Source organism: Odocoileus virginianus, unplaced genomic scaffold (assembly GCF_023699985.2).
Source record: "Odocoileus virginianus isolate 20LAN1187 ecotype Illinois unplaced genomic scaffold, Ovbor_1.2 Unplaced_Contig_27, whole genome shotgun sequence".
Classification (NCBI taxonomy): Eukaryota; Metazoa; Chordata; class Mammalia; order Artiodactyla; family Cervidae; genus Odocoileus; species Odocoileus virginianus.
The window spans coordinates 58054-80540 of record NW_027224344.1 but is presented as its reverse complement, the minus strand read 5'-3'; the positions used below and the strand labels follow the sequence as shown (position 1 = coordinate 80540).

At 41.8% G+C, this 22487-nt stretch overlaps 2 protein-coding genes across 4 annotated transcripts in view; one reads left to right on the top strand and one right to left on the bottom strand.

The window, feature by feature from the left end:
* LDLRAD4 (low density lipoprotein receptor class A domain containing 4) overlaps window positions 1-5770 on the top strand; it is a 160594-nt gene extending 154824 nt beyond the window's left edge. Inside the window, 1 exon segment of the mRNA XM_070464542.1 lies at window positions 2-5770. Within this exon segment, the coding sequence (XP_070320643.1) occupies window positions 2-60 (59 nt within the window). The 3' untranslated portion in view covers window positions 61-5770.
* A 2644-nt stretch (window positions 5771-8414) lies between these two features.
* On the bottom strand, window positions 8415-22478 carry FAM210A (family with sequence similarity 210 member A). 3 transcript variants are annotated; one of them, XR_002317829.2, is made up of 5 exons: window positions 22326-22478; window positions 16309-16825; window positions 12500-12611; window positions 10119-10416; window positions 8415-8599 (listed from the first exon to the last, which is right to left on the bottom strand). XR_002317829.2 is itself a non-coding variant. In XM_020913715.2 (4 exons), exons 2-4 carry the CDS (start codon window positions 16782-16784, stop codon window positions 10183-10185), a joined length of 822 nt encoding a protein of 273 aa, XP_020769374.1. In that variant the 5' UTR covers window positions 16785-16825; window positions 22326-22478; the 3' UTR covers window positions 8415-10182. The 3 variants fall into 3 exon arrangements, 2 of the variants coding, with proteins under 2 accessions (XP_020769374.1, XP_020769375.1); XM_020913715.2 differs by having other exon boundaries at window positions 8415-10416; XM_020913716.2 differs by lacking the exon at window positions 22326-22478 and adding an exon at window positions 20890-22261 and having other exon boundaries at window positions 8415-10416.
* Window positions 22479-22487: the final 9 nt, after the last annotated feature.

Here is a 22487-nt window from a genome sequence, read left to right as displayed (position 1 = left end):
CCTCGGAGCACGGAGCTGCCCATCCAGGGCACGGACAGGAAGCCCAGGGAGTGCGTCTGACCTTCGAGCACACCTGATGTGAGAAAAGAAATGGGGGAGTTGCAGCACAGCAGAATTCAGTAAAACAGAACAATTCTTTTCAGGGGAGCCACATGCAGAAGGGAATAGTGCCAACCTCCAGTCTGGCCACAACAGTATTCCTCTGTGGCAGAGATGGGACAGGGTTGGTTTTGGCAAAGTGTGGGCATGAGAACACAAAAGGGTGCTTTGAAGACACCATGAAATAAAACCCACGAGGTGTTTGACTTAACTGTGAAAGCAGAGGCCAGAATGCCTGGTTTACAATTAACCGAATACAGAGGAAAGTTATACATTATGGGGAAGACTCACTAGTTTGCTTTCCCCCTGAACTGTGGAACTTTTGTTTTAAAAATATGATTCTAAGTTCCTGGTTTGTGTGCCAAGGTATAAAGTGAAGTCAGATGAATGCAAGGAGTTAAATCTGTGTTGTGATGCTGTGTTTTTAAAAATTGCACTATCTTCATTGTTTTAACATGAGGAAGCTTTATGTGAAGTCCTGTATGTTGTTTTCTCACCTGTGCATCATTATTAGGCCCCATAATAATGTTCCCCCCGTAATTATGCAGGAAAGGGTGTTTGGGGAGGTAGCCTAACATACTGCTAACTTACACTTGTGAAGAGAGCATCACAGGGCATGCATCACCAAGGCACCTGCAGACTGGATGGAGCAGAGGAAACTCCTGCATCCCTGGTGGGTCGAGTCCCTCCAGCTGTGTGTTTTACGCCTGCATTCACACATCATGCAGTGCTGCCCTAGTCCTCCAGCAGTGCAGTTTCTGCAGTAATTGTTTTTTTTTTCACTGTAGCATGAAATATACTCAGATAATACACTATTTTATGCAATAAATTGTTTAAAATGCAAGGTGGTTATTTTTATACTGTTGAAACATGTGATTTCCTGTGGCCTGTCTTTCCCTGGATAGTTGAGTTCAGGCCTGGATGGCTGATCAGTGAGACTCGGCAGTGGCTCCCGTGTGCCTGCTGCCCCAGTGTTGCCTAATGCTGACTGCAGGTTCTGTGTGTGTAGAAACTCCTGGGTTGAGGAAGAGAACCAGCCCCATATGGGAACCAGCGCCTGGGAGAGACACAGGGCTCAGAACCAGCCACGCTCCTGGGTCACTCAGCCTCTCCTGGAGACCAGAGCTGGGCAGGGTGACTCAGAGCCTTGGGTGAAAATGAAAAGCACAACCTGCTGCTAAACTCAGCTGGAAGACTTAAATCTTGTAACGTTCGTTCTCACCTAACACAGTAACTTCCTTCTGCAGGGCATCTGCCTTTTCTGCACCTGAGTGGGGGCTTCTGTGCAGCCCCCGCTTGGTCTCTGACCTGTAGGTCCGAGTGTCCACTCAGTTCCAAGTGTTTCATCTTGGGTGTGGTTGTCTGGCGAGGTGCCCTTGTGCCACTGGCAGAGCACTGTCAACCTCAGATCCTGTCTGCTACCCTTTCTGAGGCCCCTCTTGGCCGGTAAGTCCTGGGTTTTGTCTGGAGGATTGGAATCCTAATCCATTTCACAGTGACATCCACACAAGTAGTTGTCTTTCTCAGAAGGAGAAAATGGTCAGCAGTTGTCACTCATGCTTCAGATCCTTTTGGGCAGTGTGTCTGCTGAGGGCCACAGTGGGAGCTCTAGGACAGGCAGCGCTCTGGGGGTCCTGACCAGAGGACCTCTTCATCCCCCCATGAGGTCAGACGGGCTTGACCGCGAGCCTGCGCTTGGTTAATGGAGGCCTCACCTTGAGTTGGCAGTGAATTTGGGGAAGTGCTTGTCCTCCTTGTCTGCAGCAGATTGTCAGTCAGGCATCCTCCCAGGTGCAGAACGAGGAGGTTGCCTGATGGTGTCGTCATTCCAAACTTCGCCAGCACTTTTGGGAGAGTGGGTGAGCCCAGTCTACGGTTCTAGCTCAAAATGGTGAGTTACGCTTAGAAATTAGTAAATTTCTGCAAGTACCTGAACATCTAGCACCTGTCCACAGTACTGGCAAAACAATTAATTCAAATAACTTTGTCCTTTAAAACAGATGTTGCTCTCTTTCAGCCACCCTATTAGATAACTGCCTCTAATGTAAACAGTTAAAGATGTCTGCATCTGTAACTATTCAAAGCATGACTTAAATGGTCTCTGAGGCTGGGCCTCTGTAATGAATTAGTTTAAAAGCTGAGGTCCTAAACTGAATTAGGTCAGTCTCCCTTCCATACAGGGAGGTGATTTAGGTCTTGACTCTCTCGGAGGTTGTGTGGCCTGGCATGTATAGGAGACATGGTTCTGAAGCTGCAGCCTAGTCAGTGGGGCCTGAGGGTCCAGGTTAGATGCCAGAGTCAGGTGACCAGGGAGCAGTGGGTGGAGGCTGGGCTCCACCATCTCAGCAACACCCTGGGTGTGAGCCTTGAGCAGGCCCACCTACAGGAAGATTCACGCATCTGTTGACTTTTTCAGGAAGCCTGGTTCCTCAGACACTGAGGTTGTCCTTTCCTACAAAAGAGATTTTGCTAAACAAGCCACGCATTTACAAAGTTCTTGTGACCAAAATTCAGTGTTTAAAAAGCTTGACAGGCCTACTCTCTGTCCTCCACACCACAAATACACTTGGATACCAGCCCAAACAGCAGAGGAAAACATGCAAAACACAGGCAGGTTTGTTCTGAGAAGGACACTTAAATCCACTAACTGCAACTGGGAGAGGACAGGGGCTAGTAGGAAGGGGCCAGCGGGAAACTGCGGGCCTTTCACCCCAGCACAGGGATCTGTGCTCAGATAAGCATGTCTCCAACTTCGAGTTACTGCTCTTTACTTGTATTTTATCGTCTTAAGAAGGGCTCAAAGACCAGCACTTTTCAGAAATGCTCAGACCTGGCAGAATCCATTCCAGTCTCTGCCTTCCTCAGATCCAGAGGCTGCATCCTGATAGGCTGGCCAGGGCCTTACTTCCACCTGCGCTCTGGTGGGGGTGTCCCTGCAGACACTGGCGGGGGCCGTATGCCCCTCCAAAGCAGCTTCTGTCTGCTGCTGGCCACATGGCTTATGTGCCTGCTGAGATGTGGCAGCTGGGGGCTGCTCCCCAAGCCTTGTATTTGTGGTGCTGAGGCTGCTGCTTAGAATGACAACACGTTGGTGTACCCTGCTACCCTGCATTTTTCTTAAAATTTCCAAACCTCAGCAGTGTCAATGAGGAAAAACCTGGGAAGGATACTGGTGCTGGGTGTGTGGCCTTGTGTTGACAGACACCTGTTTCCCTTCTGCATGGTCGCCTTGGTTACCATGGCTTTGGTGAAGTGGAGATGCATTAGCAAGTACCCCCAGTGTGAGGACAGTGTGTCTAAAGGGGCCCAACAAAAGCAGATGAAACACCTACTCTCACCCCAACCATGAAAGGGTCCCAGCGGCTCACTGCCTTACGCAGATTCCTTAGAAATCAGGATCTCAGCTTAGGTTATTTTACTCCCCAAGTGCTGCATCTTGGGTCTGTATTCATGGTCAGGGTTAGACAGTCATGTGCTGCTACTGCCTTTGGGTTGGCTCAGGGAGGGAGGCCTTGTGAGCAGTGCTGTCCTCAGCGTGCACAGTGCTGCGTGAGAACTGTCCAGATGCAGGTGATGAAGATCCTCATCCTTTCACAGAGCTCAGAGTGCAGCAATTCTATAGTGACTGAAGTACATGTTCTAACTTCAGCTGATGCGTCGTGATGCCTCACTCATAACGGTGCTTTCAGTGTCTGTCATGTATTCATTTTGTAAGGTGCTGTATAGATAACTTGACTATATTATGCACATATCCTACCCGATGGGTGGAACAAAAACATTGGTACTGTGATATAATGTACAGGTACCAGATTTAACAGAAATGGCATAGAATTTGTGAATGCCTATGTGCTTTGTCCTCTTTTGTAAGGAAATCTGCGAGTGGATGCATACAGATAAAGGTCTATGTCATTTATTTTCTTATTAAATATTGATATTATAACAAGGGAAATAAGTGTGAACAAGCTAGCGCAGCCTATGTACAGCAATCAGAGTTGCATCTTTATTGTGAAAACACTTTTTAAGAAATAAGTTTTTAAAATTCTGTAGCCTTCTGGGGCCACCAGATGCTTATTTTTAATCCCTTCAAGTTCAGTTGGACCAATATTATAGTCAGAAAAAATGCTGATTTTTCAACTTGCTTTATGAAAACATATTCTATCTTACATTGTAGAATGAAGAGGGCAGACCCAGTGAAGAATGCACTTTTCATTAAAATTGCAAAACTTAGGTCAGAGTGAGCACAGTGGCCTGCAGCAAGGATTGTGCAGTCTAGATGCATTTGTGATCATCTGTCTCTCTGTGCCTTTTTGACAAATGGAAGCTGTGAATCATTGAATGAGCAGTAGTGTTTGCAGAAAAGTAACTCTGGACAAACCAGTCCACTTGAGAAGACCCCATTCTCAGAAAAATGTCTGTTACGGGTTATAGTGAGCAGACTGGCAGTTAGTCAGCTGAGTAAAGTCTTATAGCCCTTCCCTTTGCTGTCTCCTGGTGATAACTACCCCAGAACCAAACTAGGCTTTGCCGTTGACCAGGGACCACGTCATTTCCCCTGACAAAGCATCTACTTCCAGCTCTGTCGATTCTGACAGTGACCTTTGTGTTTATCTTCAAATATTCTAATAGTAAAAAAAGAAGTGACAACATTTACTAAAACCACTGATGAAACTGTGGCTGTGGGCCTACTTCCGAGTTCTGTCCATGGAAGTCACTGGTGAAATTCTGCCCATCTGATCCATACTTCCAGTTTAGTCTGTCATCAAAGGATGTCAATTCTAGTTAATTGTTTTTTATTTGTTCTGTGGTATGTGTTCTGATTTGAAAATCACGACGGAATCATACTCTTGTCCACAAAATAAGTACTGACTCTCCTTAAACTGAAAGTGCCTCTGCAGCTCTTGATGCTAACAGATCAGAGGTCAGTCCTTCAGCTCTACTTTTCAGGGGCCACAAGATGATGAGGGTCTGTGTTTTCTGCACCCACAGCCCCTGTGTCTGCTCACTGCTAGCAGCAGGGTCCTGGTAGTGCAAGTCAAGGGTGGAGGCTTCTCCTTGTCAGAACCCACCCCCCAAGGCTCTGCCTTTGGGAGGATGCTGAGCAGGATGTTGTCCAAAGCACTAAACCTGGTACACAGCATGGCTTCCTTTCTACAGGACTAATTGAGGCTTAAACTTTACTGTTTAATGATGCTGGTTCATTATAATGTGCTTGCTCCTGTATTACTATTCTTCATTTCATGGCTTTCAAAAATCACATTTTCTGATATAAAAGCTTTTTTAAAATATGTGTAATACTATTAATAGCATTTAGTTCACTTTCACTAGACTGCTTTATAATGACAAGTACAGCTGTATCTGAACTTTTCAGTAGTCATAGGTTCAATATCATAGTTCACATGACCTGTGATAATCCAACATCATGAAGTCTTTTTTAAACAGCCATTTGTGCTTGCTGTTCAACATAATTTCCAGTTATAAAGAGAAAGATTTCCAGCTGTTTTGTACCTGCCTTTCTAACTGAGCAATGATACAGTTCCTAGACCCAAGGTCTGTAATCGCAATCCTTAAAGGACAATGATGCTCTAGTGCTGTGTGTTACGAAATCAGCCCTTTCAGTTTTTAATGCTGTGGTTGAATTGCAGCTTAAAATCATTAAAAATAATCAGTAATACATGTGTCTCCTGTTTTTTTTTTTTTTTTTTACAAAAAATCTTTCACAATATATATTGGCCGGGGGTGGTGGGGACTGTCAGCACTTAGAAAATCGTCTCAGAAATGTTTCTTATGCTTCCCACATAACCATCTTATTCGGTTATTATTCTGACTTTTCAGAAATCATTACATTCTGCTATAAACAACACTGGCAGATCACATCATACAGTTCTGGTTTCTACACAGAACATTCAGGGATTGTCACCTGACAGGTGTCACTTCAGGCTTCTGGTGAATGAAACTAATAGGAACTGTTCAGCAGATGCCCTTAGAGGCTGAGGTCATTTGTATCAGAAGTTTTCAGTTCATGATGATGGAGCAAAAGGAATTCAAGATTCCTTCACTGAGAGATGAATGATAACTCTAAGAGAATGATAACTCTGAGCTCCAAGTAAGTACACAGATTCACAGATCACATGATTGAGAATGTATAAAACCTCATACAATCCATCAAAAGTGAAGTGTAAATGTTAGTCGTTCAGTTGTGTCCAACTTTTTGAGACACATGGACTGTGGCCCACCAGGCTCCTCTGTCCATAGACTTCTTCGAGCAAGAATATTTAAGTGCATATAACTGAGTTTAGTTTGATTGCAGGGAAAAAAATTAATATAAAAAATTAATATATTTTTGCATTTCTATACATTAGTAAATGAACTTTGGAAAATGAAATCTTAAAATACCACTTAAATAACTGCCTGGGCACAAATCTCTAGTTATAAACCCATTTTTGTTTTGGTCACACCATGTGGGTTGCAGGATCTTCGTGCTATTGAATACATTTTATAATCTCTTACTCAGCAGTTATTTAAGAAAATTTAAAGCCTTTTCCCCAAACTTCTATCCCTCAGTGAAGTAAGACCAGTATATAAACTTTGCTCACAGTTGGGCTTGATTCCTACTGGGTTGGGTTCAGTAAACCCATTTCTATGTGAGGTTGCCTGGGCCTAAGGTCTGAGTGCAGGGAGGTTACCTCAAGCTGCTCCAGAGGTGGCAGGAGACGGTCAGAGTGGGCCCACTGGTGTCCATCTAGGCAGCAGGGCTCTGCGTAGCCCTGAGGAACAAGGGGCTGTGCTGGAGGACAGCAGGCGGGAGGGACGCTGATCTCCATCGTCAAGGGCCTGTGGGACCCCTTCCTGCAGCCCTGGCTGGCTATGCATTGGAAGACTGAAGATTACAGAAGCCCCAGGCCGAAAGCAGACAAGAGGACGGGAAGCTGCTAGGGGCCCAGGAGCTGTCTGTCGGGCTGGAGCTGAAGCACTGGAGGCCAAGGAACCCCACATGGGTTCTTCAAAGCCCAGGTACTGCCTGCTGCCTGGCCAGGGAAGGAAATGCCAAGGTCTGGACCTGCCATGTTCCGCTCGGGCTACACTTAGCACAAGATGTGACAGAGCCCAACACCTCCCTCCTTGGTGGGCAATGGGCTCCTCCCCCCCCCCCCCCACACACACACATGGGGAGCTCCCACTGCACTTTGGGGGCTGTACTGGATCCCAGACCCACCCCCACCCCCCAGTCTCTGGCTTTCTTGGACCGACTTCTGTTCATTGGGTCGTTTGTGATACAGCAGAGCTGCCAACTGCTAAGCAAATGGACTAGTAACTCAGGCAGCCCTCTCACTGAACCTTCGGGAGACATCTTTAAAAAAAAAAAAGGTGTGCTTGAGAAACCTCTAGAACCTTCAGCGATCCACTCACGGTGGCCTTGGAACAGGTACTCTGACTCTCCATGATGACACTTGCACATAACAGTTTATAACAAACCTGTTACTTAAAACATCATAGTTAAAGATCTTTCATTATAGTGTTTTGACATTTTGCTTTGAAAGAGCTAGATGTATCTAATAGTCTCTCTTCTTTATATACCTCTTCTACCCAAACTGTTAAGATCTTTGTAAAATTCCTGGAATTACCTCCTAATATTACTGAAATAAGACAGCCAATAGCTTCATATCTCACTGGAGCATAAAGGACTACAGTAACATCTTCCGTCCATAAGTAAACAGAAGGTAGATTCTAAAACAAACTAAAGACTATATTTGAAGGCATAGTCTTATTTTCACTAGTGGCAGGAAGGTGACCTTAATATATGTACTCTTCCCTTTGTTGGAAGCTGCAAACAGCACCCCGCTATATGCAAAATGTTGATTCAGTTAAAAAAAATAAAATTGTTTTGATACTTTAAAAGGTTGGTTTCACTATTTTTCTTGAATGGTCTCTTTTTTTTTAACCTAATCTATTTTTTGTTTCAATCGTTAATTTGTTGAGCACTTTTTTCCATTTTGTAGACGTTAAGTCTCAGCCATGACTCCTCCTTTACCTTGTCAGCAATCCTACTTAAAAACAGATGCACACACCAGACACAGCAAGTTTAGGCTTACTGTAAATGAAATGGGTCGTGATACTTACCCCACATACACATTCTGGATAATTTAACTCAGTGCCCACTATGTGTGCTACTGGCCTGCTATAAACACTCCATATAGACACTCCAGGGGTCCCCCTTTCGGCTCTCTGTAGCTTCCCTTAAGGACTAGGTTGGCAAGATAAGAGCAGAAGTGTTTGACAAGATCAAGTAATCCTGATACCAAATATGATAAAAGAACTTCTTATACCTTCAGAGAACATTTTACTAGAGAATTTCAAAGCACTCCCCAGCATCTCACTTTCTGTAATTGAATAAACACAAGAGAGTTATGAAACTGGATGGCAGCAGATCTCCAATGGACTGAACCAAAGGTGGAAACGCAGCTTCTTAGACCCACGATTTATCCTCATTGGAAAACATGCCCTATGCAGCATGAAAAGTAAAAAGAAAGTTTCATTTAACACATGATTTTTAAACCAGGCAGTCTCAGTGACTAAAAATAAACAAGAAATTTGTTAATATCTATCTCAGCATTTAACATTCACAAGATATGAATTATTTAATAAGTTAAAACAGGTTCACTGTTTCTGGATTTGAAAAAGGGCTGTGAATTTGGAATCACACGTTTGATCTGCATTAGCAGATAAACCATCCTGCCTGATGAACCCTTCGTGTGGCAGAGTGAGTTCTGCCCCTTCATACTCTGCCTTCCCCGACCAAGAAGAGAGTTACCACAGCATATCCAACACAAGAGACATATCAAATGTAAACATTTTTTTTCCCTTCAAAATATTCTCTAAATTTGGCCACTTTGGCACACAAAGTGACGGTGATGCCTGTGGGACTATTTCTGGCAATCCCTCTGGCATCCTCTTACTGAATCAGATCACTCACAACAGACAAGCTACAAAAGAGGCCGTTCCCACTTTCAATTCTAAGGTTAGAACTGGAGTAAAGGCAGTCAGAGCAGAAGGAATCACACTCACTTAGAAGTGACAACTTTCTCATCTGACGATGACTGAATTTCATTTGAAGCTGGTTTTAATGAAAGCTTTGCTATTTAAAAAAAATTAAGTAAAATGTTCAAGTAAGAATGTTTCAATGCAAGGAGCAAACAGTGTTTACAATCTTAAATGATACTCCATAATGGAATCAAGCCTGACTCTGGCAGGTGGAGACCAGATGGCAGGGACAGGAAGGTCCCACACTCCCAGAACTGCACTGCTGAGAACACAAGCTCCAGGCACTGCTGTGGGCATTTGATCCCCACTATAAACTTCAGGTATAATGATTTCTCTTTTCCTCTGAGAGATCAGCTGGAGAGGACATGATGTAGGAATAACAAGAGTTTTATGTGCTGGGTGACAAAGTGCTATGGCCACATAGATTTGCTTAAAAATTTGATTATGGCAAGCTTCAGGTAAAAGTCATTTTTAAAGGGTCAATTTTTCATTTACATGTAACCATACATCTTATTTACATATATATATATGACTCAACTTTCATTCAGCTTTCTTCATTTGAAGTCTACATTTTAACTGATATGTAACCATTATATAGTCTTCACAGAAGGACTACATATCCTCACAGTCACAGGCAGTTCTGATGATAATCCTTTGTCTCCATATTGAGAACTGAACACAGTTAAAGCCTCAGTGAATAATAAAGATGAAGATCCAGTGTTAAATCTGCTTACAGCCACACCAGCTATTCAAGGAGTCAGCAGCTGCAACTAAGTCCAAAGCAAGGATGACTGAAGACAGGGACCACTGCTTAATGCTGCTACTGCCATGAATTCTTATAGTGCTTCTTATACTGGGTTCATTTTTTCTTTTCAAAAAACTGATTTTTCTAGTAATGTTTAAAGTTATCTCAGTTCTTTAACTCAAGAGAACTGCTATATTTAGGCTGCTAACCAAAAAAAAAAATCAAGAGCATGTACCTTTGTCCATAGTCTCCAAAGGTTCAAGTGCAAGAGCTGTCTAAAACCTGGTATATAAGGCACCCTATTCCACTTTTTTCTTAAGAGAAACCTTTCCTTTGGTTTCTTGCAGTTTTTCAGTGAGTCTGTCCTTTGTCTCCTCCATCTTCTCTGTGAGGAGCTCCTTTGTTTCCTCCATCTTGTCTTGCAGGTACTCCTTCACGGGGGGTGGCGTCGACATGTAGCCCCGGCTACGCAGATACTTCACAGTGAAGGAGGTCCCCCCCAGGGTTACAGTGTACCGCGCAGGCGTTGCAATCTGCATGTTGGAAAACAAGACAGTTTAGTACTGATTATAACTACCATCTTAAGCAAAAACTGGCTGGCTCAGTGGTAAAGACTCTGCCTGTGATGCAGGTGATGCAGGTTCCACATCTCTGTGTCAGGAAGATCCCCTGGAGGAGGAAATGGCAACCCACTCCAGTATTCTTGCTGAGACAATCCCATGGACAAAGGTGCCTGGCAGGCCACATAGTCCATGGGGTTGCAGAGAGTCGGACACTATTGAGCACACATAAGCAAAAACAGTGTGAAATTAAAACTCTTGGTAATAACTATCAATTACTTTATTGCTTCACAAGGCTAACATAGTTACATGCTATATGGTTTTCCCTAACATTCCATAAGTATTTGTCACCTAGACACTGACCCAGGATCAGAGAACATACACAGTAGCAGCACCGAAGTTTGTACTCACATGCTAATGAACCTGGGGGACAGGAGCCCTGAAAATCAGTGAGGGCTCAGGACCCTCCGACAACAAAGGCATATGCATTTCCAGTCTCAGAAACCCTGTCAAACTGCACACACTATACCAAGCTGAGGGGCAAACATGAGCCAAATGTTTGTTCTTCACGGAGTTTAGTTTCACTTGTAAGTCTCTTTTCTTTAACTTTCCCAGGCTTTATGATACTTAATCATCACAGTCCACACTGAGTCTGGAATCCCAACCAGGAACTTTGTGAGGCGAACAAATGGTAAAATGGCACACATGTAGGAGACAGGTACAGGTCAACTGACCAGAGGTTAGTTAGTCCCGAACTAACTAGTAGACTAATTGGTTCAAAGGGAGAACTGTAACAGCAGAGGCTGCATCACATTCTGAGGCAAGGAACCTCCCTATCTGATGTTCTACCTGAAAAGTCAGGTTACAGGAAACACCCAAGTGGACAATTTACACCTCCCTCCTCCCAGAGGAACGTGAGTAGAGCCATTGCTGACATCAGCCCACCTGCGTGCCAGCCTCGTGTTTCAATTCTAAGCAGACCAACAGGCACTGAGCACTGATGTTCCTTCAGAGCACAGCACTAGCACAGTGGAAACGCAGAGGAAGAAGACAGAACTCTGAATTCCGAGGCACTCATGAGCAAAGACAACAGACATTCAGAAAAGAAGAAATACACAGACTGTGATATTAAGAGTATGAGATAAGAAAGAGTTATAATTAGGGAAATGGTTTAAACCATCAGGACAGCTGGATTTATTAAGGTTAAACTACACAAACTGCAAATTCATATGAATTTAATAAGTTTTAATGTTGAAAAACTCAGCAATTACGCTTTAGGCCTCTAGTCAAAATTATCATATAAGAAATCTAGTATTTCAGAGGACTTTAATGAGGATTAAAGTACTACTATAAACCCATAATTCTAAGTATTTTTATAACAAAGATAAATTAACATCTAGTTTCCCAATGTTTTCTACCTGGTTTCCTATAATAAAGCTTTGAAAAACCTCATAATTTTTTGTCAATTGAGAAAAATTAGATTAATATAGCTAAACTCCACAATTTACAATGAGTCTTCCAAAATAACCACAAGTATAAAAACTATCTATTTACAAAGATGTCATTGTCTGAATCTAGACAACAGTTGTAAAGATAATGAACAAATGAAATATATGTAACATCAACAACTAAGTCTAAGGTTTATCACATAAATCAGTTTGATTTAAACTTTATTATTTTACTTTTTAGGAAGATGCACTATTATAAATAGTAAAATAAATGCTAAATTTCACTAATATGTCAGGTGGCATATGGATCTCTGAATAAGGAAAATTAATGTACTGTCAATAGGAGAAATGTCAGAAATGACCTGCCTGCTAGAAACTCAGAAGTCTCACATGTGTCTCAGCAGAGCAGGCTATGAACAACCTACCTATTCTTAGGGCACTTCTTCTTAAACCATCATTTTATTTACCCTTAAAAAATGTATACTTTACTTTTAGTCATTAGACATGTAAGAGATGAAATACACTAAGTTATAAAGGTAAGCCTGGGAACAGGCAGGGAGTGTTATGGAGGTTCAGTGTGAGGAGCCGTCACCCACAGCAGTACCTACCTTAAACAGGGCATATGCTGTTAGTGCATTTCCACTCTGGGAATTTTTCAGAATGTTCACTATACTGTCAGGTAACCCAATAAGTTCTAGAAAAGGAACGACATTCACTCCTCTAAGAAAGAAACAGAAAGTAATTTATATGTATATAAACTTTTGGGGGTAATTATTTTCAAAAGATTACCTGAAAACATCAAAACCAAATTTTGTTTAATAGTCCGTTCTGCATCACCAAGCATACACTAACTCCACTCTAAGGAACAACGTGCATGAAGACCAGCATCCCACTGTCCACAGCTTCTGCTCAGGGACATCCCTCATTAGCACACTGAGAAAAGTAGAATCATTTATCAGAGCAACATTAATAGCACTAGGTAACGTGAGGAAAATCAGAATCATTCACCTGATCTTGGAATCTTTAGTTCCTTAGAATGATCCAACTCAAACTTTTAAGACCTAATATTTTTATCTCTAAAATTACATGTCAAACGATACTATTACCATAAAAGCAAGGGATATTATAACATCACTTACTGTGTTATTATGCAAAGAATAAATGATTCTATGGATTTGATAAAACGTCAATGATTCTAAAAAGATGCTTCTGCTATCAGGCTCAAAAGGCACCTGAAGAAGCAATTGCCATAAACTGCAAGAAATTTTTGAAGGGAGGGAGAGAAAGTAGATATAGTCTCTCATCTAGCTGGTAAACCCTAATTGCTTTTTAGTTTCCCTGAGTGTGGAGTCTGCCACGCTGACATATTTGTGCTCTCCTGCTCTCTCCCTCACTATCCATACTGGGTTGGCCAAATGTTTCCAAAACATTGCAGGAAAACCCAAATGAACTTTCCGGCCAACCCAAAGTTTTGCTTTCACCCCTAAATCACAAGGTTCTCATTCTGTGCTTCTCCTTCATAAGCACAATCATCACAAGAAACTTAACATATAGGACAGTATATAGTTAATACAACAGTACGTTATTTAATGTTAAAATTCCCTGTATTGTCCCATGTCCCTTGTCACTATCTTCTCCATGTTTTCCAGCTTTTCTCCAGAAGTGCTACCCAGCATATTCTGTTGAGGAGGAAGGCAGGATGTCTTTTTTTGACGCTGAGACTTTTGAAGCTCCTGGGCCAGTTGTGTGGTACAACAGCCCCCTCCACTTGAATTTGCCTGATTGTTTCCTCATGATTAGATTTGGGGTAAATGTTTCCTGACAAGAAAGTTGCAGAGCTGATTCTGTGCCGTCAGAGCATCACAGCAGGAGCCCCAGGATCAGTCAGTCCCATCACTGATGTGAGTCTGACTTGTGGTTAAGGTCTGGTCCACAGGTTACTCCTCTGCACAAGTACTCTTGCTCTTTATAGTAAAGAAGGGGAATAGCCTGGATTCATTATTGTTATAGTGGTTATAATCTCCTAGTTTATTTTTAACATTAAAAATTAATTTGATTAACTGGGAAGTTGTCCCTCTCTGATCTCATTATATAATACTAGGAGATCAGAGAACTTTTTCCAGCTAAAATCAAATCAGATAAATGCAGCATCTAGTTGGTTGAATTGAAAACCTATATTTAACACAACTCCAACCTTACAATAAAATCATCTCACAGTCAAAGATTACACAGTAAGATTTACTGCCATTCCAACATACACTAATATTTTCTAAGTATGACTTCCCTTAGAACAAACTGACTTTTAATTTCTCAAGTGTTAAGGATCTAACAAAAACATTAGGGACTGTTCTGGAAAGCAACATATCCTACCTAATATAACTGAGCTATGTGATGCTGTAACAGAACTGGACCAGCAGTCATGGCTGGGCAATAGAGCTGGGTCTGGAAACCAAATTTCCATGCTGACAGAAAGCCAAAGGTAGGTGGTGGTGGATAAGGCATAGGACTTTAAAGCCTAATTAACAACACTAGATTATTTGAGGGTCTAATTTTTTGGTTACAGAACTCTGTTACAGAAGGCAAGGAAAAATAAACGGAAAAAAGTCCTCTTAATAGTCCAAATAAGAATCTCATATTCAATTAATTAAAAATTGAACTTTCTCCCCCTCAGGTCAGGAGGCTGCATGCTTATTGAAAACAACCTAGGGAAGGCAAAAGAAATAAGGAAGAAACTCATTATCAGTCACAAAACCAAATCAGAAAAATCCTCAATGGCTCCAAAAAGAAAATTTGGTATGTAGAAAGCCATTCATTAAATAGAAGAAATGAATGTCTATGAAATTTTTATGTAAAATGGTACACAATTTTAGGCTCCATTAAAAAACTAACAGCAGTTCTGAAGATTTCTATATTACAAATGTCCAGAAAATGTCATTAATAAACAAAAAGGTAACTCCATAAAATGCACATACAAAACCTCTGCAAAGAAAGGAACAATTCTTAAAGAAAATGATACATAATGAAGAAGGAAGTAACTGAGTAACAAGAACAAAATGCAGAGAAAGGAAAAGAAACAAAACAGCATCAACCACAGGTTAAAAATAATCCTTTTTAGAACACTGGCAAAGAAACATTTCTAGACTTGTGTTTCCTAAGAATAGTCTCCATTCCATCATCTTTTAATTTAGTAAAGTATAAGCTCTTTCCAACAAGTGAGCTTTATATTATAATACTTAATACCTATCAAACATTAACTATAACCCAAAACTGAAAAATCAGCAGTCTTTTGGAAAGTATAGAATAATTCTAAACCCACTAGGGGAGTTCAGGAAAACATCAAAATGGTCTTCACTGTGCATCTCGTCGCCTGCAGGATGATGAGCATCCTGCCCGCTTGGTCACACCCAGGCCATAGCAAGAAAAGCCACACAGCACTCAGGGAACAGGCATACATTGGCACACCCAGTTCTGCTGGTGGCAGAAACAAACTGGAAATCATAGGGAATCTGGTTGTACATGAAACTCCTGCTCCTAAAACAGTGTGAATAACACAACTCACTTTAAAAGAAAGGAAAGGTATTTATCAAGAAAGGTATATTTAGAAATTCTATATTTTAAGTGCACAACAAATCAACTTCTGATCAGAACAAAAGACCTTACCTTGACATTCATCAGATGTAACATTAAGGTATAAGTCTGTAACTTGTTCATTTTTGTGTCTATGACAGATACAAGTCAAGCTTTGTAAAAATCTTACTAATTTCCAACCAAAATCATGCACGTGGCAAAATAAGTTCTTTTCACAGTGATTAGCACTTTTAGCAATATTTATTTAAGTACGAAGCTAACTTATGGTGCTGTCAAATTTCTGGAATCGGTTATTTTATTTCTGTGCTATCCTAGATGCTGATGTGTCTGTCACGAGCACAGTGATTAAGATTTGAAATCAGGGAGGGGGGACCGGGACGGGGAATACATGTAAATCCATGGCTAATTCATTTCAGTGTATGACAAAAACCACTGCAATGTTGTAAAGTAATTAGCCTCCAACTAATAAAAATAAATGGAAAAGAAAAAAAAAAGATTTGAAATCAGACTGAGTTATTTTGGGGAAAAACTAAGGTATTTTGACTTATTCTTGTTTAATCTGCTCTCTCCTTAATAAGAGGAATAATTACATTATCTACTTCATATGGTTGCTATGAGAATTAAATAAGATGATACAGTTACAAAAATTTTTGTATAATATCTGCTGTACATAGTAAGGAAATGTTAGCTATTGTTATTAAAATGTGGAAAACAGCTATGAAAAATAATCATCCTCTTATCAGTTGAAGACATTTAAAAACCTATTTAAAGGTTTTCATTAGTATAATTAACATTCTGACAAAACATGCTGAATCAAGCAAAAACTTACTTTATGGCTGCATAGTAAAATGTTCCAAACCAAACAGCAGAAGTTATTAGATGCACTGGAATCAAAACTTTTCCATATTGTCTAAATGTTTTCTTAAATCGTTGATAAAGACTAATAGATCTGTCTTGTAACGGATCAGGTTCTTCCTTTTTTTCGGAGGGATGTCCTGAGGATGTGGCACTGGATGACAGAACTCTCTTGGATAAGATATCCTGCTCCCACTGTTTATGGTGAAAGACCCCTGGTTGGGATGGAACAGTAATGAATGGCTTCCTTTCCTTTGCAACACACTGGGCAGTGGGTAAGTGCAGCCATCGTTTCTGAGGGCCCTGTACCACAACCACTCTGGATTCCGGGGTATACAAAAGTAACGGTCCCTTTATGTTTTGACAGTGTCCCAAAAGACCGGCTTTATGTGGTTCCATGCACGTCCTATGTGCCAGTCGGAATACAGTCTTTGGTACATTCCATTGCATTTTGAAGAATGGAGATTGATGGACCTCAGCTTCTATAGACACTAGATTTAAAAAAAAATAGATTATACATAGATTTCCATTGTAAACCCATCCACTTAAACATAAATTGTTAACTCTTAGGAAGTTAAAAGACAGACACTATTACCAAATCCATAGAAATTAATGTTAACGTATATAGTTCTAATACATCACAATTTTTAAATTTCATTAAAACACATCATTTAAATATGATACAGTAAACCACTGCAGCAGACATCATGAAGAGTAAGGTTTCAGGGCTGTTTTATTGCTACAAAAGGGGTATCTTTAGGGCTTCTCTCATTCTACAAAGAAGTAGTGTAATATAACGGGACAATCATATCTGGAAGTAAAAGAGCTGGGCTGTAATGTTTTGGGGTCATAATTCTGTGCAATTATCTCTTAGACTGAACTTGAGATGGGAATTTCAAGACCTGAATTCATCACTCTCCACATCCCCCTTCTCTGAAAACAGAAGTCTCATTATACTTGTTTATTTGGCAAAAATGCTTTAAATCTTCAAATACATGGTCATCCAGAACCTGGTCTTTTGTTAAGTATCTGAGTAGTGGTATCCAGTGGTGATATCTTGCATATCTCTACTGTCACATCACATCATGGGCAGTGCCCTCTTTACCACTGAAAATAGTGAAGAGTGCTTTTAAGTCTAATCAGATTAGAGCACTAATTCCAGGAACACCATAACCAATTCAGAAAATTCATCCTTACAATTCTGCTCCTTTAGAACCACTCTTAGTACCAAAATTTGAATCAGAAGGGTTCTCCAGAGATATTGAAGCAACAGGAAAAAAACACAGATGTTTATCTACTTATCTCTATAGGGCTTCCCAGGTGGCGCAAGTGGTAAAGAACCTGCCTGCCAATGCAGGAGACATAGAGATGTAGGTTCGACCCCTGGGTTGGCAAGGTCCCCTGAAGGAGGACCCAGTCCAGTATTCTTGCCTGGAGAATTCCATGGACAGAGAAACCTGGTAGGCTACAGTTCATAGGGTCACACAGAGTCAGATATGACTGAAGCGACTTAACAGGCATGCACCTATCTTTTGGCTTATCTCTATCTAGATAGATATTTCTATCTATTGGGTATCTATTATAAGGTTGTTTAAATAGATACATGTTTATGTTAAGGAACTGGCTCACACAATTGTGGGGGCTACACATTTGATATGTGTCAGGTAGATTTGCAGGCTGGAAACTCAGACAAGAACTGATGCTACAGTCTTGAGACATTTTTTCTTCTTGAGATGCCTCAGTTTGAAATTTAGACTGAATGAGGCCCACCCACATTATGGAGGGTAATCTGCTTTACTTAAAGACAGTTGATTAGATGTTAACAGATTTTCAAAATACCATCAAAATAACACCTATATTAGTGTTTGATTAAATAACTATGCTTTTGAACTGTGGTCTTGGAGAAGATACTTAGAATCCCTTGGACTGCAAGGAGATCCAACCAGTCAATCCTAAAGGAAATCAGTCCTGAATATTCATTAGAAGGATTGATGCTGAAGCTGAAACTCCAGGGATCAAAGCCATGTCTACGGCAGGTTCTTTACTAATGAACCACCAGGGAAACCATCCATAACCAGGTCTAGTTGACAAAGCTACTCATCACACATACAAGCTTATAGATTTCTCAACCAAATCTTTACTTTCTACTATAGTAAAAACCTTTTAAACAATGATATCTTATGTGCTCAAAAAAAGGAAATAAAATTTCAGTAGGGACACTTTGGTTGAGTGAACTGGAGGAATGAACAGTTTTTCCAAAACTGTCTAGAGAAACACACCTTCCACAACCACCTCTTTTTCCTACCCCAAGAACAGTATCATTCCTGGGAAACTGTAACATTGTATCTACATTTAAAAAACAATTTTTATGTTTCAAAAAATGTGATCTTCAACCCTGCAATAGAAATGACACCTTAAAATTACACACCTCTGAGTGCTCTCACTTTAAGGGATGTTATCTACGGAATTTGTTGCTTGCCTTTGACCAGAGAACTTACAAGTTACCACTACATTTTTCTCTCATCAGAAAAAGTGAAAGTGAAGTCACTCAGTCGTGTCCGACTCTTTGCGACCCCATGGACTGTAGCCTACCACGCTCCTCTGTCCATGAGATTTTCCAGGCAAGAACACTGGAGTGGGCTGCATTGCCTTCCCCAGGGGATCTTCCCGTGGGCTTCCCTTGTGGTTCAGGTGGTAAAGAATCCCCCTGCAATGTGGGAGACCTGGGTTCGATCCCTGGGTTGGGAAGATCCCCTGGAGAAGGGAAAAGCTACCCACTCCAGTATTCTGGCCTAGAGAATTCAGTCCATGGGGTCACAAAGAGTCAGCGGACAAAAGTCTAATACAAAACAGGAGAATTCCAAACCAGTCTGGGTGAATGGACCAAATAATCAAAACAGCACATAAAGAAATGTTATAAATGGGTTGAAATAAATCCTGTATGTCCTTTCAAAAAAAAAAAAAAAAAAAGAGAGATTTTGAAAAATCTTTCTAGGTGATTCATACATCTATAACCATCCCACTATGTGCCAGGCACTGTTCAAGGCACCTGGGTTAAATCACTGAACAAAATGATGATCCCTGTCTTGCTAGAGTGCACATGCTAGCAAGACAACATCTATCCAGCTATTTTCTCTCTGAACATAATAACCCAAGCAGTATGAAGTATCAAAACATTTTCTGAAAATCTACTACGTGCCAGGTAACTTCCAGTTCTGAGTTTGGCCTTAAAGAGGCACTGTTTCATTATTAGCACAGTACAGTCTCTGGGCTTTCCACGTGGCTCAGTGATAAAAGAATCTGCCCACCAAGGCAGGCGTTGCAAGAGACCCTGATTCCACACCTGGGTCTGGAAGATCCCCTGGAGAAGGAAAGGGCAATCCAATCCACTCCAGTATTCTTGCCTGGAGAATCCCATGAACAGAGGAGCCTGGTGGGTTTCAGTCCAAGTGTTGCAAAGAGTGGAACATGACTGAGCATGCACAGTCCACGGTCTCTGGAGTCAGGCTGCTTGGATCCAAAACCTAGCCCACTACTACTTCCCAGCTGCATGACCTTGGGCAAGTTACTTACCACTCATCTATAAAACAAAATAATCATAACAACTATCCCACTGGGTCATGTACAAGTTAAAAATGAATTCAAATATATAAAAGTACTAAAATGTACTAGCAGACTATCAGCTATTACTATTTTAATTCGATTTCCAGAAAAGCAGTTATTACTCAGGCAATAGTGGGGAAAAATAACATCAATGGTAACTTTTTAAAATCTAACTCATTTACCCCCTCCCTGGAGAAGGAAATGGCAGCCCATTCCAGTATTCTTGCCTGGGAAATCCCATGGACAGAGAAGCCTGGTGGGCTACAGTCCACGGGGTCACAAAAGAGTCAGACATGACTAAGTTACTCACTAAACAATAAGTTACTCCCTCCATCTCTACTATCCTCAAGAGTTCTTCCTGTTCTTGAAACCAATGGGTAATCGTTAAATTCATTTCACCTATAACCTGCCTTACACCACTTTCCAGTCACCTTTCTCTACACTCCCCCTGCCATCTCAGAGTGCCCTACTTCTTTATTCTTTATCCCATAAATACCCAGAGCCCTTCACCTTAGGGTAAAAAGTTAAAGTCGCTCAGTTGTGTCCGACTCTGCGACCCCATGAACTGTAGCCTGCCAGGCTCCTCTGTCCATGGAATTCTCCAGGCAGGAATACTGGAGTGGGTAGCCATTCCCTTCTCCAGGGGATCTTCCCAACCCAGGAATCGAACCCAGGTCTCCTGCACTGCAGGCAGATTCTTTATCATCTGAGCCACCAGGTAGGCCTCTATATATCTTATGCACAACAATTCATGGTAAAGTCTAGGTAATATAGTTAGGAGGTTTTTAATCTAATGAGAAAATTTCTTAAGTCAAAATTAGACTCATTTTCTGTAAAATTACAGTAGCAATTCTCTTAAGAAACTTTAGCATCAGAACCCACAAATATGGATATGTAATTACACAGTTCTAAATGCATGAATATGTAGATAGCACAATCTCCAGCACTATACCTTTGCTTTAGGTGGAGAGCAAATGAACTTTAGGTGGAGAGCAAAAAATCTACTATAAAAATTAAGGATCAAAAAAATAAGGATCAAAGTAAGAATATGCCATGTGGAAAAACCTATTTCCCCAATGTGTTGTGCAAAGTAACAAGTACTTTTAAATCACAGTTTAAGTGAAAAAGTGAAAGTGTTATTTGCTCAGTCGTGTCGGATTCTTTGTGACTCCTCTGAGTGTAGGCCAGACTTCTCTGTCCACGGAGTTCTCCAGGCAACAAAAGACACATTTTGTTTGTCATAGTGATTTTTTACAGATGTCAGCGGTGGCAGGCCATTAATTTATGTTTAGAAAAATAAGCAAGATGTTTAGTTGAATTTTTAGGTTTGATACTTAAACTTTCTTGGAAGGATCACTGTATTTTTTATGCATGGAGTATTTACAAACATACTCAAAGTAACCTTGTGATATAAGGACAGTAATGATCTAAAAGGTGCATGCATCACTATAAAAACAACCAACTTCGAAAAAAAATGAACTGAAGTTAATTTTCAACTTAGCTCACTGCATATAATAAAAAAAATTACAAGTACAGTCATCGGAAATTGATGGCTCATCCTCATTTGTTAAAAACAGGCTTCGTTCTTGGGCCAAAGTTTATAAAGAGTCAACAACCTCAGAAAGGTTAAAGCCCACAATTTAGAAGTGACTGGATTCTAAAGTACATGCTGCAGACACTGCTTGCTTTCCCCCAAGCGAAGTCTACAGGCTGCTGTAACTGCGCCTACTGACAGGTATGCAGGCTAGCACACCTATTTCCACAGCTGCTTTTAAAGGATTCAAGTTTGGTAACGAAGAATAGAAGACACGTTTCTGATCACGTCTTTACACCATCTCGGTGGAAGGTGCTGAGGCGTCAACCACCTTATTTCACAGGCACAGTTTTGACCCTAGCGTAGGGGGTGGAAAGCAGGAACGTGCGACACTCCGGTGGAAATTTGGGGGGAGAGGATGAACCAAAAGAGTTGACTCCCCAGCCACCCCATACCAAAGTCCAGCCAACAGATACTATCACTGAAGCGTTTCTCAAAAAATTGTATGGGCTGTCCTGCTCCTCCAGAGACTGACCGAGCACGGCCCTCTCGAGGGAAGTCTGGCCAGAACTTCCAAGTGCGGCGGAACGGAGCGACCCGCGAGGCAGTGAGAAGCAGGTCGCCGCGCGCTTCCAAGGCAAGTCCGAGCTCGGGGGCTCCCGGCTCCTCCCGGCCGGCATCCGAGGAAGGGCAGACCAAAGGCTGGAAAACCGCCCCACGGACAGGGTTAGCACGACACCGGGCCACTGCGAAGGGCGGGGTGACCTCTGTCCGCCCAGGGGCGCTCGCGCCGCGCATCACGCTGAAGAGGCCCCGCCGACCGCCCCGCCCCCAGAGGCCTCAACCCCCGTTACCTCAAGACCTGAGGCCGCCGTGCAGCCCGGAGGAGCCGCTCGGAGACCCCTCCGCGTCACTCCTCAGAGCGACCAGCAGAACGTGGGTCTGGCCGCCGGAAGCCGTGGGCTCAGGCGACCAGCCTCCCACCCGCCCGCCACGCCGTCCCTCCAACCAGGTTC